Consider the following 22,835-nt stretch of genomic DNA (forward strand, 5'->3'; position numbering starts at 1 on the left):
ACCCAAGCACCTCATTGGTCCGCCGCGACGCTCCGGCAGGAGGAGTTCCCCAGTGACGTCAGAGATGCTCTCCTCCCACATTCCGAGGTCTGGGCGGAGACTCCCCGCGACTCTGCCTCTGGGGGCGGGATATGGATGAGAGAGGGACTTTTGATACGGTATACTTGCAAAGACGGGCGTCCGATTGGTCACCGGCCTGGAAGGAGGTGGGGTCGCCTCTGGGTCCCGGAGCCCAGCTCAAGAGCCCAGGGGAGTCTCAAAGTTTGTCTGGAGCCGTAGTGGGGAGTGGGCTTGTCGCACGAGGACTTAGCTGGCATGAGAGCTGCCTTCTTGCCTTCCTTTTGGATGCACAGCCCGATTTAACCCCTGCATCTCCGGCCCGAGCCCAGCAGGCTTGTCCTCCCCGGGGATTCACCGGGCTCCGAGAACACGGGTCGCGGAGCTCTCGGCGGGGCTCTCCTGGGTTCTTGCACCAGTGCCTAAGTTCCACGCGCGCACACTCAAGCACTCACGGAGAGAGGCGTCTCGCCGGCCGGCCCGTGGCGGCTCTGAGCGGTCCCCTCCTGCCTCAGCATCCCCGGCCCCGCGGGGCTCCCACCGCCATGGAGGTGCTGGAAAGCGGGGAGCAGAGCGTCCTGCAATGGGACCGTAAGCTGAGCGAGCTGTCAGAGCCGGGAGAGACCGAGGCCCTCATGTACCACACGGTGAGGACCCACGGCCCCGGGCAGGGGGGCTTGGAAGAGAAAGGAGGTTGTTGTCACCAGCTGGAGACCTGGGACTGGAAGGCAGCGTCTGGGAAGGGGCATGGCCATAACAAGAGGTCTGGGGATGGGAGTTTTCCTCTGTGAACACACGAAGGTGCACAGCTGGGGCCTTTAAACTTTCTTCCGAGTAGTGACCCTTTGTATTCCAAAGTAGTTTTATACTGTTTTCCTATCGGCAGCACCATTTCCTATTGCTAACGGCACGGCAATGCTGGGAAGGGGATGTGTTTTGAGAGTAATGCCTCCGCCCAGTTACATTGATTTTTGTGGTAAGGTTTGTTTAAAAAAAAAAAAATTGGACAAGCTGATGTAGTATTTTCTTTCCATCTGTTTCTTCTCTCTTTTTCCTGTTCCTTAACTTTTTTTTTTTTTTTTTTTTTTTTTAATCTTTAAAATGTACTCGCGTGTTGGAAAAGCCTTCTTTCTCCGCACGGGACAGCGGCTGCCTTGCTTAGCTGCTTCAACTGCATGGCCTCGAAGATCTGCTTCTTCCCTTTTCAGGGGGAAAGATCTCCGAGAAGTCCGGAAAATCTGAGGCAGCTACTTATTTCAGAGAGGCTTTGGGGAGAGGTGGGACAGCTCACCAGTTCCTTCCCGCAGAGACCTCTTGGGAGACTCAACTGTCACAGAGCAAGGCTCATTTCAAGATGTCACTTTCAGCCTTTTGGCATTAGATTTGCAAAAGGAAATCTTGTTTCTGATAGCCAGTGCTGGTATATGGCTTTGTTCGAGATCTCCTGAAAGGAGAGAGAGAGAGAGAGAGAGAGAGAGAGAGAGAGAGAGAGAGAGAGAGAGAGAGAGAGAGAGAGAGAGAGAGAGAGAGAGAGAGACTAACTCTGAGGTAAGGACAGGCTTGGCTGCTTTTCTGTCTTGGTGGTGTTAATGGGGTCAGTACCAGGATATTTGAAACTTTTGTAAAAACGGCCCGCAGGCTCCACCTCTTTGGCCTCTGCTGCTGGCTGACTGTATTTTGGGAAAAGGGATGGGGCCTCCCTGCTGCTTCCCACCAAAGCATTTCTGGTGGCTGAGAAGGGCGGGTTAAAAAAAGAAGCCCTGTGTAGGGTTGAGAGGGAGCTGCGGTTCACTCTGGGGCAAAAGCCAGATGTTGAGTGTGATCCTGGTCCGCCGGCCTTTGCCCACCGTCCCTCCCGAAGAAGCCTTTTGCGTGGGGAGCCCAGATGTGCTCCATGTGCTCCAGCAAGAACATGCTGACCTGTAGCTGTTTTCTAACGTCGAGGGCTCCAGATGTTCCCACTGACGTGAGCTACAGCTTGACCATGAGTGGAGAGAAAGCTTGTTCTCAGCATTGGCTCTCACTGTGAAAATGTTTTGCCCAGCGGCCGCAAGGCCACCACTTCGGGGGGCCCCCCTTTCAGCTGGTGGGATAAAATGTGCAGACAGCCACATTGCTGGATCCTGAGAGATGCCAGGCAGGGTTCTGAGATGAGTCCCTACCTGGGATTGGCAGGAACTGTAGGACAAAAGCTTGGCTTGGCTCCAGCCACCGTCCTTACAGTTCCAGAGCTCGAGACCTTGCATTCTTTTGACATTAACAACTCAGGTGTTCTGAGTCCTTGTGGTAAAGCAGTGATGTGGGGGTCACTTTTCTGATCATCCTCTGCTTTTCAACGGCTATTGTGGTCTCCAGACAAGTGTCTCCCTTTTGAACAGCTCACACATACAAAATGCCACTCACAATTGCTGCAAGTCATTAGTATATGTGTATGCGTCAGTGGTGAAAGAGGCATGGATGGCTGGATCATATTCCTCTGAACCAGCGCAAGTTTGGAAATGATTTGAAAACGGGTACTTTTCTCAGCTGCCTCTTGAACTCAGATGTCTATGTGCCAAGGAGCTGTTAGTGCAGTTTGTCCATGATGGCGGAGGGGCTGATTCCCCATGTGGATGAAGTGATGGTCTGTTTTTATTATGTTTTCATTCAAAGATATTCTTTCACTTCATATTTATTGAATAATTTCCATGTGCCAAACACTGTTCTAAGCACTTGGGATACATAATGAACAAAAATAGACTAAAGCACATGACTCTGAGTAGTTTACATTTTTTTTGCATGTGTTTGCACATGTGTTGGAAACAATAAACAACACATGATGAGCATAAAGAGAAGCAAACACTATAGCATGCTCGACATTTTAAGTTCAATGGAAGAAGTAAAAGCAGACTGATGTCACCAGGATAGAGTCCTCAGGGTAGAGGAAGGACAGAGAATAGTCTCTGAACAGGGGTTTGAAGGAGGTGAGTGTTATCTCAGCAGGAGGAGAAACCTGGGCACAGGCTGGCTGTCGGAAGGTAGGGTACCTTGGACATGAACTGTGTCTACGGCATCACCTTCTGCTGTAGTTAGCCTGTCTTGGTGAGTTATTTTCTTTGTAGATACGAGCTGCTTCCAAGATACTGGAGCCCGGGTTTGAACTGATCCAGTGAAATTTTCTAAGTTGAGTGTGCTGAGAGGAGAACATGGGGGTGGGGTGGGGCATAGGAAAGATCGTCTTTGGGATAAGTGCTAAGTAAGAGATGATGATAGCTATAGTCTGTGCCTCAAAGAGGGGCCCCTGGTGTGCATGGGCCATTGTGCAGTTTCCCAGCCTGTGCTTGGTTGGATGGTCTCCTTTTATCATTTTTTGACCATGTATCTGTGTGTGTGTGTGTGTGTGTGTGTGTGTGTGTGTGTGTGTGTGCGCGCGTGCGCGCGCGCGCGCGCCTGTGGCAGCCAGAGTACAATCTTGCGTGTTATTCCTGAGGCACCCTCCACCTCCTTTGCTGCCTGAGGCAGGGTCTCTCGGTGTTCTGGAACTTGTCTTGCAGACTAGGCTGGATGGCCAGTGAGCCCCAGGGATCTGTGCTTCTCTACCTCCGCAGTGCTGGGATTCCGAGCCTGAGACAGCAGCAGGCCTGTCTGTTTGTTTTTTGTTACCTGTGGTTCTAGGGACTGAGCTTCAGTCCTTGGGCCTGCGAAGCAAGCAGAGTCAGGGCTGAGCCCTCTCTCCAGTCCCACTGCCGCCGTCTTAAGAATCTTAGTCATTTTTGAATAGCAGCCCTATACTTTCATTTTGTAAGGGCTCCCCCAAATTATGTTGGGGTCCCACTAAGAGAGGTTATGTTGAGTGCTTTACGAAATGATGCTGTCTTCTGTCTTTATGGCCCAGTGAGAGAGCCCTTCTATGTTTATTTTCACCATGGCTCTCAGTGTCGAACTGAGGTCCTCAGGTTTGTGCGGTCCGGGGACCTTTACCTGCCGCGCCATCTTGCTGTTTGAGCCCATACCCCCTCCCCAATTAGGTTTATTTTATATATACAAAAACTGAGGCTTGATGCCTTGGAGTGTGTTGTGGGATTTGGGCCCCACGGCTAATTAGTAATGTAACCTGGATGCGAATCCAGCTCTGCCTGCCCCCAAATCCCGATGTGCTATAGGTTGAAAAATCCTGACTTAAAGAAAGGTATCTGATTAAAAGGTTGGGAGAGAATGACAGGGTTGTAGAAACTGCTGAGCCCCAAAGCAGCTAATGTTTAACTGGGGCTGGCCGTGCCTTCTGTGATCAGGCTCTTTGTTTTAAGTTGGGGTTTAGCTAACATATCTGGTCACCAAGGCTCTGTTTTAGCAAACTTCTGCATAACTGGTTTCAGAAAGAGAAAAATGTCCAAGTTGCCTGAGGCTGGGATTTTTCTTTCTCAGATGTGCCCTGTGAACACGAAGAGCAATGGTTTTCTTGTTTAGCTAGCCATGAAGACTTCTCTGTCCTGAAGGCTTGGGGGACAGGTTTAAAGTCACCTGAATAATGCGACATATGAATAGGCTGATGTGGCCTTGCTCAGCAGGTCCCGAGTGACGAAGTTTCACGCTTCCTCTTGAGGCTTGTGTAAAGCCTCCTGAGCCGGAGGTGTGACTCAGGAGATCCATCACCAGCACTGAAGAGAAAAAGTTGTGATTAAAGGGGCATGTTATTTTAGTTCAATGAATAGTTTTTCCATGAAAGCTGCTGCTTCCAGACTGATCCAGGCTGAAAGTGTTTAAACGATGGCTGACACAGGACAGGGGACTTGTCTTTTACCGTTGGGAACTGTTCTGAGAAACTTTGCCCCCTTTTTTACAGACTTGCCTGGATGTTGGACTGTTCTAATGTTATATGAACCTGTAAGAGGTTATACACATTTTATTAATGCATCTGTGCACAGACTGTCTGGGGATATGATTAAAAAATGGAAAATTATTTGTTTCTGGTGAAAGGATTTGGAATTCTGGAGTCAGGAGAAGGAAGGTGGTCCAACTAGATACTGTAATATTTGGCACTGTTCAATTTAAATATTTTATTTTAATTATTATTTATGTGTATGTGCATGTGTGTATGTGCATGTGCATATGTGTGTAAGGCACATTTGTGTGGTAGTGTGCATGTGTCTGTATATGTGTGTGCATGTGTGTGTGTGTATGATAGGCATGTGTGTACTAGTATGCATGTGGGTGTGTGTATGATAGGCATGTATGTGCCAGTGTCCATGTGTATGTATATGTGTGTGTGTGCATGTGGGTGTGTATATATGTGTGTGTGTATATGTGTGTGTATATATGTGTGTGTGCGTGTGGGTGTGTATATATGTGTGTGTGCGCATGTGGGTGTGTGTATGACAGAAATGTGTGTGCCAATGGGCATGTGTGGAGGTCAAAGAACAACTTTCAGGGGTTGGTTCTCTTTCACCGTGAGTTCTGGGCACTGAAGTCAGGTTGTCAGGTACAGAAAGCTTTTTAACCTTTTAGCCTCCACGGTTTGGAGTTTTATGTTCTGAATATGCTTAGAAAATGAAGACTTGGAGCTGGATGTCATGGTCAGTGTCTATAATCCTAGTATTTGAGGCCGACACAAAAGGATCACAAGTTCATGGTCAACATGGGCCACTTAACAAGTTCCATGTCAGCCTGGGCTACAGTGAGGCTTTATTAAAAAGACCAGAAAAGGGGGGGGGGCGCAATGCAGTTTTAGAGACCAGGGCAATTAACCTGGACTCTAAAACGAGACTAAAGTAGACTCATCTAAATCTGGACCTGGGGTAGTTTTCCCAAGAGTGGGGCAAAGGAGATCTCTGTACTGACGACATTAAAGCTTTCCGCTCATGGTGCTGCAGACTGTGTGAAGACGCCGGGCAGCGGGGACGCGCGCGTGGTGGAATGGCGTTCCCAGGTTGAAGGCTGACCATGGCTTGTGCAGAACAAACTTTGCCATCTTAGTCACCTCCCCTCTTCTCTTCTACCTGGTGAATAAAGATTTTGGTCAACTTTTGCCATGATTCTGTCCATTTAAAAATGGGTAGATAGGAAGTCGTCTTTACAGAGATGGCCATGGGTTCTGCCCGTCTTAAAGGTAGTGTACAGATGTACAGTGAGTCGGGGGTTCCACTACTCTGGTTTTCCATCTGGTCAGTTTCTAAAGTGAAATGACAGGTCCCAGCCAGTGGTAGGGAGGGAGTTAAGGGAACCCGATGGAATCCCGTGGGAAGCATCTGGCTTTCTCATTTGGCTGACACTGTCTGCTGAGGAGTTCGCGCATCTCATAGGCTGAGAGGTTTGGTCCTCCTGCCAGCAGGCCCAGAGGCTGGGATGGTTCTGATGGGCAGTGAAGCCTTTGATCTGATGTTCTCACTCAGCTGTCATCTCCTGTTGTTGCAAGGCCTGATGGGGATTCTGGGTCCTCTTTGGCTGAGGGGATCAAATCCTCTGAAACTGAAGTTACAGGTGTTTGTGGACCACCCAATGTGGGCGCTGGGAACCAAACCCTGGTCCTCTGCAAGAGCAGCCAGTGCTCTTAACTGCTGAGCCATCTCTCCAACCCTCAAGAAAATTTTAGCAGCTTGCCAGCTGACTTAATTTATTGTTAAGGATCGGGTCATATGACCGTATCTAAACCGACAGCTGGAAAAGGATGGAGGGTTGAAAGGATGGGCCTAGATGAATCATTTAGTGATGAAAGAGGTACTAGAGACTTAGGTGTGATTGTTGGTATAATAGTCTGTCAAAAGTTATGTTTGATTGACACACAGAGGTGTGCCTGCTGGCTCTCAGAGGTGGCATAGCAGTAGAAAAATGTTTGAAATTGGTAATTATTAGCCGTGAGAACAAAAGAACAAGCTCAGATTCTGTGGCACTTGCAAAGTCTGATTGTTTAGGTGTGCTACCAGTGTCCAAGGAACACTGGAGTGGCAGCGAAAACCCATGAAATACATACGACGCCTCTTCATGGAGGTGGGGTCAGAGAGGTGCAGGGAGGGAGTGTCCTGGCTCATTGACTGAGACGTGCAGAATTACTTATCCAGACTCTCAGCATCGGAGCCAAATACCAGGGCTAGAGGTAGCTAGTGGGGCCAGGAATCTTGCTCACCATGCAAGGCAAGAATGACTTGTTCCATTCCAGGTCCCCAGCAGGGTGAAAGCTGAAGGCCATTTTCAAAAAGGTTTTCCCACTTGCATGTTGGCCATTCAAATACTGATGAGGCATGGTGTGTCTGTCTGCTGCTTGAACTTCCTGCCATAGCCTGGCCTCTCTCTGCTGACATCTGTGGGACATGGCCCTAAGGCCCTGATGGCTTTTTGCTGTGGTTGAGTTTATGGCTGTAGGGCATCCGCACTGTCTCAGTGAAGGCCTCTGTTTCCTGCTTAAAGGACTGAAAGGAAATGGTGAGACCTGTCATCTTACGTCTTACGTCTTTGTGTTAACCTTGAGCTAATCCCTCCCTGCTCACTGGATATTCACTAGCTTTTCCAAGTCATAGTTCCAGGTGACTTTGGTTTTTCCCTGGATGGAATTGTATGCTTTAGCCATGGGGGACAGAGTGAGTTTTGTATAAGGAATCTGAGACTTAGAATAATAATTTGCGCCCCCCTGGAAGACAGGCTTCTTGAGGCCAGATGTGCCTTTGGTTTTTCCATGCTCTTCTCTTTGCTGAGGTCAAGTGTGAAATGCTAAGCAATCCATAATAGTCCCTTGACACACAGCCATCCTGGAAAATGGATAAACTTAATGATTCTGGTCTTTTTTGTTAATATATAACCATGTATCTATCTACCTATCTATCTATCTATCTATCTATCTATCTATCTATCTATCTATCTATCTATCTATCTATCTATCTAACTATCTATCAGATCTGTATTGTCATGAAGGCTTTTTAAGATATGCACATGTAGTTTGATAAAGACTCCGAGTAGCCGGCTTGGTGTCTAAGTTAGTGTTTCTGTTGCTGTGATGAAACATCATGACCAAAGCAACTTGGGGAGGAAGGGGTTTATTTGACTTACACTTCCACATCACTGTTCATCACTAAATGAAGTCAGGGCAGGAACCTGGAGGCAGGAGCTGATGCATAGGCCATGGAGGGGAGCTTGCTGGCTTGCTCCTCATGGCTTGCTCAGCCTGCTCTCTTATAGAACCCAAGACCACCAGGCCAGGGATGGCGCCCCCCACAGTGGGCTGGACCCAATCCTGTTGATCACTAATTAAGAAAATGCCTTGTAGCTAGATCTTATGGAGGCATTTTCTCAGTTGAGAAAGATTCCCTCCTTTCAGGTATCACTAGCTTGTGTCAAGTTGACATTAAACTAGCCAGGACACTTGGTATTGGTATCTGTCTCTTTTTGTTTAGAGAAGACAATGAGGGTGGAGCGGTTGTCCAAAGAGCCCTGGCTTTCACTGGGGTTGGGAGTGGGGCCTGTGTTGTGGAATGGGTGGGTCTTTGATCCAGGCCACTGGTTCTCTGGTGACCTTGGGCGTGTTAGTTGGATTTGTTTCTTTGCCTGTAATAGACACATTTATTTTTACTCTGTCCTCTATGTCAAATGTCTTCAGTTTGAGGATGAGCTGTCCCGACCATGAGAGTCTGGTGTCATGTGGGAGGCAGAGGGGGCTTGTAATTATTCTCTCTTGTGTATCTGAATTCCTCTCCTGCCAGCTTCTATCTTCAGCTCTAAACACAGGTCTCTGCCTTCAACACATGCTTGCCAGCTGCTCCTTCTTGCTCATGTTTCTGTCAGACTTGTTCATGGTCAGTTTTTTTCCCCCTCACACAAGTAGTTATCAGATCCAGTCTCCACGTCTTCAGTTTCACCCCCGAGCTCTGGTTCCTGTCACTGATTGTGGGCTTCTACAACCTCCCCCTAACTTCAAGTCCTACCATCTCTTCTCCATGTGTACCTGCTGGGCCTTGTGGAAATATTTGGCAATATTGACCATAGTCTTTACCTTGTAACTCTTTTTTTTTTTTTTTTTTAAATTTGAGTTGGGGCCTTGCATTGTAGCCCAGGCTGGCTTTGCCTCACTCTGTAGCTCAGGCTGGCCTCACACTTAGAGTCTTACAGCATCAGCTTCCTAAGCACTGGGATTACAGGCATGTGCTGTCATGCCTGGCTATAAGTGGCCTTTGCTTTTTCCACAACACTGGGGGATGGGGCGAGGCTTAGCTTTTTCTCTGTCACGGGCTTCTTGACTCTATCTTAAACATGAGCATTGGGTCCTTGGCTGTCTCCTCTTTTTGTATACTCCCCACCTGCTCGTGTAACCGACTCTTCAAGTCTGTTGTTTGTTGATGCAGAGCTGGAGATCTTTGGAGTATGACCCCGGATTCTTCTGGGTCCACCTTAGCTGCACAACAGTTCAGGCTGTGTAACCCTTGAATCTTCACAATATGTTCCTCTGACTAAGAAGAGCCAGGGCTACTCTGACTCCTGTTATCAGGGGCCCTTGTTGTTATTGCAGGGATGTTTGGTGACTTAGCAGTCCCGAAGTGTCAACCCATGCACTGTTCTCATGGGTCATTCCCGAGACAGCTGCTTCTGGATTCAATGTCACCCACCAGATACAGCCTGTGTTTTATCTGGACTTCTTCATACACTTTGGCTAGGGAAATCCCTCGTGGACTTGGTGTGGTGGTGATATGCAGAGTTGTTTGACTGTTTGGAAGGCCAGTGTAAAGGTCAGACCTTAGATCATGTCCCTTACACTCCTGTGGGTCTTATGGCTGCTCTTAGGGTGGGTGATAATCAGTTCATGTTACACTGCCTGCTTTTGGGTTGGTTTCCTCTGGTGTGATTGATCTAAACTTAACTAGCATTATAGAAGAGCTTTAGTTTTTGTTGTTGTTGCTGAAGAGTTTGGATGGGTTCCTCTGAACTGCCCAAATCTCTGTGGCCACTCTGTCAGCTGCATCTGTGGTAGGCAGCTCTCAGCTGGGGTCTAAAGCATTTTGATGTGGGAACTCATCGTAAGCAGTTGGCTTCATACCCTGTGCAGTCTACCCAATCGGAAGTGTGTGTTTGTAATTAAATGGACTTAAGTCCCTTTTATGTCTTGGGTACCTACCATTGAAAGGTGTTCGTGTGTATGTGTGTGTGTGTGTGTGTGTGTGTGTGTGTGTGTGTGTGTGTGTGTATTTAATACAGGATGTCACTCTTTGGTTCAGGTTAGCCCCAAACTCACTGCGTAGCCAACACCAGCAATCTTCCTGCCTCAGTTCCCTGGAATATTAGAATTACAGGTATGAGTCACTACACCAGGCTAAAAGGCTCCCATCTAAAAACAAAAACAAGCTACTTAATGCCATAATGAAACCTGTTACTTTACACACTAACTTAACAATACATTAAAAAAAATCTCTAGCAAACTTCAGTTAAATGGGCTATTAAAATAACAATAATAATATTCAGTCGATTGACTGTTTCATTTGGACAACCTAATTGACGAGTACAGTTTGTGTGTGTGTGTGTGTGTGTGTGTGTGCTATTTTTATTTTTTAAAATAGAGTCTCTCTGCAGCCTCGGCTGGTCTTAGGGTCATGGTCCTGTTGCCTCCTCTTGCTGAGTTCTACCATTTCACATGCACCTGGCTGATTTGTATTGTATAATGTAGAAATCTGCCTTCTGGTTTAAAAGTTGGCTTCAGTGAAACCTAGACAAAATAAAAAGTGGAAAAAAACAGGGAGGTAGGAGACATTTTTTTCATATTAAAGAGAAAAGGCCTTTCAGACTCCTTGGCAAATAAAAAGTGTCTGGGGAGAAGCGGTCCACAGTTTCCAAGTTGTCTGAGTGGAAAATCCTGGTTTGTAGCATTTCATGTCTTGGAAATGTCTGAATAGTTTTTGTGTAAAGGGAAATTCCTTTTGGCTGAGAGAGCAAGCTAGCAGGAGTCAAACCGATAGGCCAGTGTTTTTAGACAAGTGGAGGAAATGGGATTTGTGGAGACAGTGTCTCCCTCACTGGTCAGTCCTGTTAGCAGACAATCTGAAGCAGCCAGTCAGAGCCTTGCAAGGGTTCCGTCTTCAAGGCCTTCCTTGCTTCCTGCCCACACTTCCTGGGGAAGCAGCACTCTCAGCCCGTTCCTCCTCCAATCTCAAGATCTCTCTCTGTCTCTCTCTGTCTCTGTCTCTCTGTCTCTGTCCCTGTCTCTCTCTGTCTCTGTCTCTCTGTCTTTATCTGTCCCTGTCTCCCTCTGTCTCTCTCTCTCTCTCTGTTTCTTGCTTTCTGAACTGCTTTTCAAAGCCTGCACATGTAGGTAGACTGACATCCGTTCTTGACCTTGTGGCTCTCCCATGGAGTAGGAAGGGAGAAAAGCAAGGTGGTCATTGAATTGCAAGCAGTTAAATACCTGGGATGTGTTTTGCAGTAGAGCTGTGCTCAGGCTCTTTTTACAGCCGGGGGAATGGAATGACAGATGAAAGGGGTGAAGAATTGAGGCACTCTTTGCAGGGAATGCGGTATCCACGCATCCACGGTGGGTGTTGACGTATAAACCAGAGTTCTTCAGCCCTCAAGTACATAGTGTAGACGGATATAAAAAGCTAGAGTTGAATCCGGGAATCCTAAGTAGTTTGTTTCAGAAAGGGCCTCTGCTCCTCAAGTGCGGAGAGTCCAGAGAGGCACCACCACCTCCCCACAGACACCCCCAAGTACTTTTAAATGTCCTTTGAGAAAAGGGGCTCTGCAGGGAGTGTTGGGAGCCGGTCCAAGATCTTTCTGTAGATAGGAAGGTGGGAGGCTGTTAATAAGACATGGACGGAAGCAGAAATGTATTTGAGGAAGGAAACTTAGAAAGTGGCTAAAAGATAAAGGTTGGAGGAAGGAGTCGACAGCGGCAGAATGATCTGCCGGCTGGCAAGGTCGTCCTTGAGCTGAACATCATGAGGTCTGAAACCACAGGGAGGAGCAATGTATGTGACAGGGTTAGAAGCCAGATCTGGAGACCTGATGACCCATGGGAAGGAAGAGTCGGCTATGGGAGACTTCCTGTCCCCTGCGTTGGTGACTGAGTTGCCATCGACCTGGAATGGAAATCTTTGGAGAGCAAGTGAGTTTGGTGGGAAGAGAATGAGCTCATCTTCAGACTCGGTGACAGAGGGAACTTGTGGACTATTCAGGAGTGATCTCTGAAAAGCATTTGGGAAATTGGATCTGGAGTTCTGGAGAGGGGTTCCAGTTGGAGACCTAAATTGGGGTGCTGGGAATCCGGGGCTTTGTAGTGAAGACAGGAGTCCATATACAGCAGTCCAGACAGGCCCTTGGTGAGGGGAAGAGTGGGAGAACCGAGTGGGGGGTACAGGAGCATGGGCATGGCAGAGGAATGTGTTGCTTGTTAGGATTCTGTCTGTGCGCAGCTCGGGGTCCTGTGTCTTACATCATCAGTGGGCGCTGGCGACTACGTACCCTCTGCACGGTCACGCAATCCCCGCGCCTTAAAAAGCCGGACGCGGACCCCCACACTCACTCTCTGTGTTCTCTCTCTGCTCCCACCACCTTCCTTTCTGTCCCGGCCTGGCTCTCCTCCCTCCTCTCCCCTCTTTCTTTCTAATAAAGCTCTGGTGGCCGTGGCCCGTGACTTTTCTGCCGGTAACCGGTGCCACCTACCAGCGCCGGTTTACTATCACTGCTGAACTCAGAACGGGCAGAGAGAGCGCAGAAAGAGAGGGCAGAGAGGGAGGGCAGAGAGAGTGCAGAGAGAGAGCAAACTTCCTTTGCAGGATCCCAAAGAGGAGCAAGATGCTGGGGGTGGGGGAAGTGGTCAGGGTGCCGAAGGCCACGTGTGCTCTTCAGCTGACTGCCAAGCCCTGTAGGGATGGATTTGCCTGTTAGTCCAGGGCTGTATCAGTGTTTCTGCAGCCACAGGTCTTCCCTGGCGGCAGAACCTTTGTGCAGGGCACAGGACTCCATCTGGGAAGAGGTGTCTGGTCAGAGTGTGGACTGCCGGAGGGAGGGAGAGTGTATTAGCAGTACTGTACACACAGTACTGCTGAGTTTTATTCAAGGGTTAATGCCAGTTTTCAAATCTGGCAGCATCCTTGGTGCCTCTGTGGTCCTGCTTCCATTCTGTCCATGATGAGTCTGTCCCTGGATGTCCTTTCTAGTCAGTGCAGTGGTGTGTGTGTGTGTGTGTGTGTGTGTGTGTGTGTGTGTGTGTGTGTGTGTGTTTCATTTGCCCTTGCACTGTGTGTGGTTCCTAGACTTTGTGGTCCACAAAAAAGGTGGATGACCACAGACTTTTAAAAGTGCTGGAGTTTGCCATATGGCCATAAAGAACCCATTTCTCTCCTCCTCCTTCTCCTCCTCCTCCTCCTCCTCCTCCTCCTCCTCCTCCTCCTCTTTGTAAAGATTTATTTAATATGTACACAGTGTTCTGCCTGCATGTATACCTGGCCCATTTTCCTTCTTTACTCCTCCTCCTCTTCCCAGAGAAATCACTCGGCACACCCACTCATGTCTCAAATGAGTTTGGTCACAGAGTCATCAACAATGTTCACGCTGTAGAGAAACAGAGAGAAAGCCAGGTGCGGTGGCCTAAACCTGTGCATTTGAGAGGGAGAGACAGGAGGATCAGGAGTAAAAAGGAAATTTCAACCACAGGTGGAGTTTGGGGGTAGCCTGGGCTGCATGAGATTCTGTTTCAATAAGATAAAGAAAGAAAGAAATGAAGGAGGGGGGGAGGGGAGAGACAGAGGGAGAGAGGGAGAGAGAGAATAGAAGAAAAGCTTCCACAAACAATCTGGCTCCCGATTGTGTGAACTAGCAGGGCAGGTAAGCACAGATGACATTGCAGCAGGGTCAGCCTGTAGGTAAAGTAAACGAGGGTGACTTCAAGGAGAATGAGCAATTCCAAACCGTCACTGCAGAGGGCTGGGCTGTGGCAGGACACATGCCGGTTCCCCTGCAGACCCCTGCCCGATTGATTTTGCCCTCACTCTCAACTTTCCTGAGTCCAGGGATATTCTTTTCATGCCTCCAGGCCTCCCAGGGACACGAGGGGTTCTTTATCCTGGCCCGAGGTCAGGCACATAGGGGCTGAAGAGAGATGTGGCTGTAGAGAAAAGTTCGGTTTCTGATCAGCCGCCCAACGCTTCGAGGAGGGCTCCCTCAAGGAGCTGGGATTTACCCTACCGTGTGTGTGTGTGTGTGTGTGTGTGTGTGTGTGTGTGTGTGTGTGTGTGTGTTTCTGAGCCCTATCTAGGACACAAAGAACTATCTTGAAGCCCTTGGGTCTTGAATTTTATTTTATTTTATTTTTATGACTGCGTCTCCCATAGTCCAGGCTGGCCTTGAAAACACTTTGTTTTAAAGATTAAAACAAATTATGTGTATGTGTCTCTGTGTGAGTGTGCACAAGTGCACGTGGGTTCCAGGGAGGACAGAAGAGAGTGTCAGATCCTCAGGAGCTGGAGTCCTAGGCAACTGTTCCCCACCCGGCATGGGTGCTGGGAATAGAACTCTGGTCGTCTGAAGAACAGCAAGTGCTCTTAACCACTAGGTTGTCTTTCCAGCCATGGCCTCCAACTCCAAGGATGATCTTCCGATCTCAGATTACAGGGATGTGCCCTCCCTCACACACACACCTGGTTTATATGTTGCTGGGTGTTGAACCTAGGGCATGCGCATGCTAAGTGCACACTCTTCAAGCAACAGAGCCACATCCCCAGCCCTTTCGCACCCTTTCAATAAGAAAACGTCTTGTAAATTTGAAACATCTATACAATTTTTTTTCTAAAAAAAATTTGACCTTATCTGAAAAATTTATTTTAATTTATGGGTAGGCCCGTGTGTACAAATATATACCACATTTGTGCCTGGTGCCTGAGGAAACCAGAAGAGGGTGTTGGATTCCCCTGGGACTGGAGTTGCAGACAGTTGTGAGCTGCCCCTGTGGGTGCTGGGAACCGAACCCAGGTCCTCTGCAAGAGCAACAGTCGCTCTGAACCTCTGAGCCATCTCTCCAGCCCCTGACTCTATTTGTTTAAAGCAGTTATGGGTACATAGCACAACGGAGCACAGGTGGGGGGCGTTTCTGGAGCCCTTGCCCTGCCATTCAGTTTCCCTCACTTGATAGCCCCTGATGTCACACTGTAGACCTTGGCTTCATCAGCGGGGGGTGCCTGTGGCTGCATTTCACGTTAACTTTGTATCTTAAGATCAGTCATAACGATTTTCCCCATCTAGCCAGCGGGAATCTGGGTTGGCCTATGAGAGCCTTCGGCTTCTTGGCATTTGTGTGCTCCTCTCCCTTTATGTGGACAAGGGCTTGCTCAAACACCCTGGTGCAGACCTGTGGATTTCAGTAGAGAGCAGCTGAAAAGTTAAGAGTGTTTTCCTCCCCGTTTCCATTCCAGGTAACTTAGCCACTCTATACTATCCTTTGCAAAAGGGACTGGACTCTACCAGAGAATTTATATAAAATTCTAGTGGGGGATATTTATATAAACCAAAGACTTCCCAAGCCAGTCTTTGCCACTCTGACTTTTAGCTGCCTGCCCGGCCATGTATTCACTTGGGAGGTGCTGCTTGAAGTTGTTTTTCTAGTTCTGTTCTGGGTTTGCAAGTTTTCTTTCCAGGATTCTTGCTGCAGGCTGTGACCCATATTTGGGAGCCCCTGGAAAGCGGGAGGGCCTATGGGGTGAGACCAGGACCAAACCCACATGGAAACAGGTCTGCCCTCCCTTGGGTTCAGGGCGTCATGGGCTATATAAACATACTCAGTGACCTTGACAATCCAGAGGTGCACATTTTTCTTGTATGGTGAGAAAGAGAGGCAGACATGTAGCCGCCAGCAGCAAATCCTTTGGTGAGGAACGTGAGGTTCTTTAGTGTTGCTTTTGATTTATGGGAAGAAACCGGACCAGCAAGAAGGTCAGGTGGACCAAGAAAGGTGAAGTTTGGGCTTTCTTGTTCCACTTCTTCCTGATTCTGTTGTGGGATTCTGTTTGCTCTGTTGTCTGCAGATGGCTCAGCCCCTGGGGAAAGAGAAGTGGAAGTGGGATTTTGGCTTCCACACATCTTCATAGCCCTGATGGTCACTGACAAACTGTTGAGAGTGTTTAAGCTCTGCTGTCATGACACAGAGAAAATTATGGTGTCCATAAGATGTCCCGAAGTCTTGGATGAATCAAGTCACAGCAGGAGGGTTCCCCCTCAAGTGATGTGGGCTCCAGCTTCCACTGCTGGTTCCCCATTCCCAATCATACTACTGGAGCTGGGGTGCTCCGGAGCACACTTGATGGAAATCCCTAAGAATTACGGTTGACCAGGCACTTCCTCCGATAAAGAATAAACATCATGAAAGCATATCTCCATATGTTTAATCACTGTGGGGGCCCCCAACTTCCAGAACAGTCTTGGACACTTTGTAGCTGTCTCAGAAAATGGTTGAATGATGGGTAAATGTCATAAGTGAGCGTGGTTCTGGCTGTCTAAACCCCGAGTGTCTTTCTGAGGCTGTTTCACTAGGCTATGAGCGAGAAAAGATGATATGGAGTAAATGTCTACTGTTGTGCCTGGCACCAAGCTCCTTGTTTCTCAGAAGGGACCAAGTTCCTTCCCTCTAGTTTCCTATTTCAGTAATTTCAGACAGACATAGGAAGAAAACTTGTTGAATGATGAACTTACGGTGAAAAGATCAATAAACAGAACAGGGTCTGTGTGTTGTGGCTCAGTTGTGAGCAGACTTTGAGGGAATATAGAGGTGCTGGGAGTTTCTTTGGCTCCCTCCTGAATCCTCTTGGGCCCCAGGCCCTTTGGTGATTTGCATGACTGAATTCACGCTTCTATTTCTGAGGCACCTGCTCCCGAGGAACTGAAATTCTCTGAGTTTTGGTTGGGGAGGGTTGAAGCAGGTGTTTGTATTCTTGAAGTTACAGGAGGGGACAGGAAGGGAACAGCCCATTCCATATGCCTGCCAGCCTCTGCAACAACTGCCCATTGCTGGACACTGAGATGGCCAACATTGGGTTTTTCTTATATAAATAGCTTTCCTTGCCAGTTGTGGTCTAGTCAGGAATCTGTTAGCATGAGGAGAGTAGGGGAGGGAACCATGAACATGCCACTGAGTGGCCCAGGTAGGTACCACCCATGGCTTCGCAAAGCTCATAATCTCTCCATTTCGCGACTCTACCCTCTCACTCCCAGCTTTCTAGCTGAGCGACTCCGCCATGCCATTGAGAAGCATGAGGGAGGACAGGGAAACTACATGGAGTCGCTCTGGCCTGGACTGCATTCCGTTCTTGGGCTTTCTGAAGAAGTTCATAAAAGGAGCCTGGAGTGTAAGACATGCCTCTAATCCAAGCACTAGTCGGGCAGGGGTAAGAGGGTCGCCACACTTGGAGGTCAGCCGTGGTTACAGCCTGTCAAAAATAATAAATACATATCCATGAAAGGTGATAGACCCTCTTCCTCAGAGAGCCTCCTGAGACCTGGGCTCTCAGATGGCATCTGTCTTTCCTTTCGTCTGGACCTGTCGGTCCCCATCCTCCAGCAGCAATTCACAGACTCAGCCATGAGGACGGACCCTTTCCATGGTGTTGTATGACTTGGGTCGGTTCAGCAGAGCTTTGGGAAGAAGCTTTTAGAAACCTGTGTCTAAGTTTCCCTCTCCCCTGGCAGTTACACTTTTTATTTTCACTAGAAGATCACTGCTGATCATGGCGTTGGCTATGCAGGCTGACATATTATATTATTATTATCTTCTAACCAGCTACTCAACGGTTCTTCTTTGTGTGAACTCCATTACAGCAAAACCTTGTACGATTTTTGGAGGCTTTCTGATGTCTTTGGTCTTTCATGAAATGTAGACACTTTTCGTGGAAAAGTTTGTCCTTTGGTCTTTGCCAACTGAAGGAGAAATATCCTGGTTGAGAGACTTTTCTTCTTCTTTTTCTTGCTCATTTGAGAAACTCACTTCAGCCAAAGACTCATTTTGCGTTTAGAAAAATAAAACAAAAAACATACCAGTCACAATTTAAAAACTATAATCACAAGCACATTGATCGATGTTTTGAAAGTTCAGCTACTTAAACAGGTGAGAACCCACTGATGCCATTGGCCAGTATGCAGGGGCCTGGAATTTTCCTTTGCATTTGTTCGTCCGTCTGTAGCACAGTGATGTTTGTTTTTATGACTGCAAATTCATCTGCTTGACTTCTAGCCCAGCCTTAGCCTCGCTGGTGGGAGGAAGTGGAAAGGCAGAGCAGGAAAGCCTGAATTGAGAAGCTAAGGATTCCTCCAAGACCTTCAAACAGAATCCCATTTATCTTTCCTTGGCCACCTCTACCTGAAAGAGTGACCAGGAGGCCTTTATTGTGGCTGAGTGCCTTCCTGCCCAGAACAGAAACTGGTGTGTGTGTGCGCGTGCGTGCGTGCGTGCGTGCGTGCGTGCGTGCGTGCGTGCGTGCGTGTGTGTGTGTGTGTGTGTGTGTGTGTGTGTGATAGCGGAAGGGAAGGGTGGATATTTCACGGTCAGTGTCTGTTGCGTCAGAGTGGCATTTGACCATGCTTCTATAGTCAATGGTCTGGAGATGACCTGTGAGCTGATCATGGCCCCTTCACCCCACAGATTAGGGAACTGTTTCATTTTCTTCTCTTGCTTCTGGGTGTGGCATGGCGAGTCCTCAGTGGTACTTTTGACCCTTCTGGGTGGGTGCTTATGTCCTGATCTCTTAACTGGCTGGAACGTGTGTGGACTGAGAGGTTCTCTTCCAGTGGAGAGGTGGCTAGCAGGGAACAGGCGGTGTGTGTGTGTGTGTGTGTGTGTGTGTGTGTGTGTGTGTGTGTGTGTGTGTAGGAATCAAAAGGCCTGATTATGCTTTCTCAGGAAAAGCAGCTGGCCAACAATAATTAAGGGGCCGCCTCTGAGTGCAGGGCCTGGAATCTGGCCTTCTGGAATGTTCACAAAAGCCGTTGTAAGACTCAGCCCTGCCCTTGAGGAGTGCAAGCTAGGAAGGCCTACAGTCACAGCTGCATGGGAGAAACACAGAAGAGGTCAATGGGAGAAGGAAGAAAGGCCATGGAGGCAGAGTAGCCAGGCCCAGATGTTGGCTCTCTCTGTCTCTGTCTCTGTCTCTGTCTTTGTCTCTGTCTCTCTCTCTGTCTCTCTCTGTCTCTCTCTCTGTCTCTCTGTCTCTCTCTCTCTCTCTCTGTCTCTCTCTGTCTCTCTGTCTCTCTCTCTCTCTCTCTCTCTCTCTGTGTCTTGGAACAGGGGTTTGTGAAGCTCCCCTATGTGGTGTAGGGAAATCCTGCTCTGAGGGTAAGCAGCTTTGTTGGTTGGAAACAGTGCCATAACCAGCTGGAGAGAAGCCTGGTTTGTTTTCCCTGTAAGAGTAGCCTGAGCTGCCAGTGCTCAGGGGTGTTAGCACTGGGGACTCACCACCCAGGGGACTAACACCCAGTGGCTCTCAACTTGGTCTGAGGCTCAGATTGGATGGACCCTCTGGAAATGCTCTTTAGGATATTGGATGTGTACTGTGTATTGGCATCTTTCGTGAAATTCTGAAAAATGTAGGCTTGAGCCAAGCAACTCTAAAAGTTGTTTTGAACTATAGAGTGAGTCTACCACCCGTGTCCTGGATGCATGTGTCAGGCCTGCTGGGACTGCTGTGTCCTATAGAGCATCTGTTAGAAGAAGCTCTGCTTTCTGTTGCTGCTGGGCACCCATTAGACCCTGGCTATTGACAGGTGAGAGCTTATGGCCCAAGGACCAGAGAGACACACATCAGCAAGCTACACCATGCACTAAACATCTGTACTCAAAACCTAATCCTCAGACTTTGCTTTTTTGGAGTGAATTTTTTTTTTTTTTTTAAGCAAAAGAAGCAGCCATGTTCTATCATCAGAATCTCAGGATTCTGACTCAATGGAGACATAGGCTGAAAGTGACCTTTCTGACCATCAGTGGTGGGCTCTGGCCGCGTGCTCACTCATACTTCCTTGAGTTAATCTGTTGTTTCCCCTCCAGTCTGGTACATGTACCCTGGCTAGCTGGCTGTGCCAGTCTCGCAGATTTGGAGCATCGGTGGACTTTTCTGAGTTGATTGTGGTGCAGACTGGAGTATTTTCCAGTCTCGCGCTTATTTTTAATCCTGTTCTTGTTCTTGGCATTGAGGATTCTTTTCTACACCCATTTTGAATTTTATTTGACCTCGAATTGTTAAGTTTCCTTCAAGTCACTTAAGAACCTTTCAAAACCTGGCACACAGGAATGCACTTGAAGAGTTAGATTCCGAGACTCCGAGCCTGGCTGAGGGCTGAGTCACCCCTGCGTCCAGGACACTCCGAAGTCCCTGAAGCCTGCAGGAGCGTTTGCCACCGTCCCCACCTGCCCTTCCCATAAGGCCACTGCTCTTTCCTTTCCCTCTCTCTTCCTCTGTCCTCTTTGCACTCCTTCCTTGTTCTTGGGTCTGCCTGTCCCTTCTTCTCTGGACTCGGTCTTTGCTTCTGTTTCTAGTAGCCCTGAACTTGGGTTTCTTCTTCTCTTAGCTAGCCTCCTCTTTCATGGCAAGGACTTGGCGTCCACAGCGTTTTGGAGGGTACCACCCACAAGGTGTGTATTTTTACCTGATGGGGTGGCTTTCTCTCTGGTGTATGGAAACGGCATGATTTTCATCCTGGATGTATGGGATAGCTAGGACCAGAGGAGGAGCCACACTGTGCAAGAGGGGGGGAGGGTGCGTAGGCGTGCACTGGGGGTGGGGGTGGGGATGGGGGGAACACTAATAAATAAACATCGGGGGCAGCAAGACCGGGGGCTAATGAATAAACATTGGGGGCAGCGAAGGAAGGAGCTAGGCGCTCTTCGAGTTAGAGGTGGATGAGGAGTCTGATTGCTGGTTGGGTGGATAATTTCTTTCCCTTTTCCTTACTCTGCTTAGTTGAAGTACTGGGTCTGTAGCCCCACCAGGCTTTCAGCCCAAGTTAAGAGATCTCTGCTGTGTATTTCTGGAGCTGGACTTACAGGATGGAGACACATGAAACTCAGCTGCTCTTTACAGATGTCTGTAAGCTTGGAGCAAGGCCTGGGCACCAGCCGTTACCCTTCCTTCCCTCTTCTCCAGCTGCACTTATCTAGGCCTAGGGGGTCCCCTGCCGGTGGCACCTTCTTAATTGGGCCTTGGTCACCTCCTTGGCTGCCTCCAACCCTTTTGGAGCTGTGGAAGTTCCACTGTGCCTCACTGTCTACAGCAGTGGTGCTCACTCTTGGATGCAGGTCACAGTGACCTAGGAGCTTAGAAAACAGTGACATTGGTGTCCCAGCCTCCGATTTGGGTTCGGCGGGTTTTGGGAGTTCGTCTTCCTCACAGGATCCCAGACCATGTTAACATTGTTTTCCACTATACATATGAATTATTACTAAAGTAATGCCTAAGTAAGCACATTGCAACAGAAAAAAAAAACCACATTGAATTGCTGCAGATAAATATACACGAATACCGTAAATAGTTAGATACTGTGTACTTTGGGGTATAGGTAGATTAAGTTTAGCAGTTTCCTCGTATTCTAGTCGCTGTGTTTTGATACTTTGAAATATTTTTTGTTAACTAAAGTATAATTATATCATTTTCCCCTTTCCTTTTCCTCCCTCAACCTGTCCTGTTCTCTCTTAAATTCATGGCCTCTGGCCTCTTTTCTTTAGTAGACTGAGTCTCACAGCTGACATCTTGTTCCTCTGGCTTGTACAATCTTTCCACCCCGTCTTCTACCATGTTCTCTGAGCCTTGGGTGCAGGAATTGTGTTGCAGATGGATCAGGTGGGGCTGGGTACCACGTGATCGCTTGTTCTCTGTGTTTTGATCGTGTGTATGTGTGTGTGTGTGTGTGTGTGTGTGTGTGTGTGTGTTATCTGTGATGGTCTCCTTACTGAGGGGTGAGAGCCACCCTACCTGTGAGTCTGTGCTTGTCAAATTTGAGAACTGCTGGCTGAGCCTTCTAAAAGCCTGCCCACCCTGGCACGTGGCTTCCGGGACCCTCGGCATTCCTCAGTGCTTCAGATCCGAGGCCAGATGAAGCTAGAGGGAATTCAGCCAACTGACTCACCTGGAGAATGCCACCTTCAGGGTCAGCTCGTCATCTGCATTGGGTTCTCCCCATCCCTGTGTCTCGACCAGTTCTTCATGCTTCTGTCCACTCAGAACCCCTGCATGTGTCGAGGCAAGGATCTGGTCGGTGTTCTTTTGAAATCAGTCTGACAGGACTGTACACCTTGTACTTTTTGATAGTTTGAACCCATGGCCTCACCTGGCTCTGTGTTGCTCAGCCTGCCTGGTAGAGTTTGCCCTGTCCTGACCTCACAAGGTGGAAGCAGGAAACTCAAGCAAAACAGTATTACAAGAGAAAACAGATAAAGTGTCTGGGAGCTGTGATAGGCAGGTACAGGTGACAGGTGCAGGGCCCTGGCGTTTCCTGCTCCCCTCTCTGCCTCCCACAGACAACCCTCACGAACCTGACAGATATAGGAAAGGTGGCCCAGGAGCTCTGGAGGGAGGGCTTAGGATCTTCACAGGAAGCAGTGGCCCCTCAGCTCCTTGCCTCCCTAGCCAGCATTTGAACCCTGAGATGCCAGGTGAGCTAAATCAAAGTACAGGTTTTTGGTGTGCAAAGGATTTCTGCTTCCTAAAAGTTGCCCCCCCCCTTCAACAGCCTGCCAACAAGTGTGAGAAAAGGCCATGGAGGGATGTCTTAGAGTCTATCCAGGGGTAAGTTGGAGATGTTGGAAAAGTCATGGAAATGAAGCATATGTTTTACGTACATAAACCAAACTGGGCCGAGCT

General features: G+C 48.5%; 1 protein-coding gene across 1 annotated transcript in view; it reads left to right on the forward strand.

Moving 5' to 3' along the window:
- The first annotated feature begins 224 nt into the window (after positions 1 to 224).
- Positions 225 to 22,835, forward strand: part of Creb3l2 (cAMP responsive element binding protein 3 like 2) — a 116,024-nt gene continuing 93,413 nt past the window's right edge. Inside the window, exon 1 of the mRNA XM_006996657.4 lies at positions 225 to 704. Within this exon, the coding sequence (XP_006996719.2) occupies positions 603 to 704 (102 nt within the window). The 5' untranslated portion in view covers positions 225 to 602. The remainder of the gene's footprint in view (positions 705 to 22,835) is intronic.

The sequence above is a fragment of the Peromyscus maniculatus genome, chromosome 3, assembly GCF_049852395.1.
Source record: "Peromyscus maniculatus bairdii isolate BWxNUB_F1_BW_parent chromosome 3, HU_Pman_BW_mat_3.1, whole genome shotgun sequence".
Taxonomy (NCBI): Eukaryota; Metazoa; Chordata; class Mammalia; order Rodentia; family Cricetidae; genus Peromyscus; species Peromyscus maniculatus.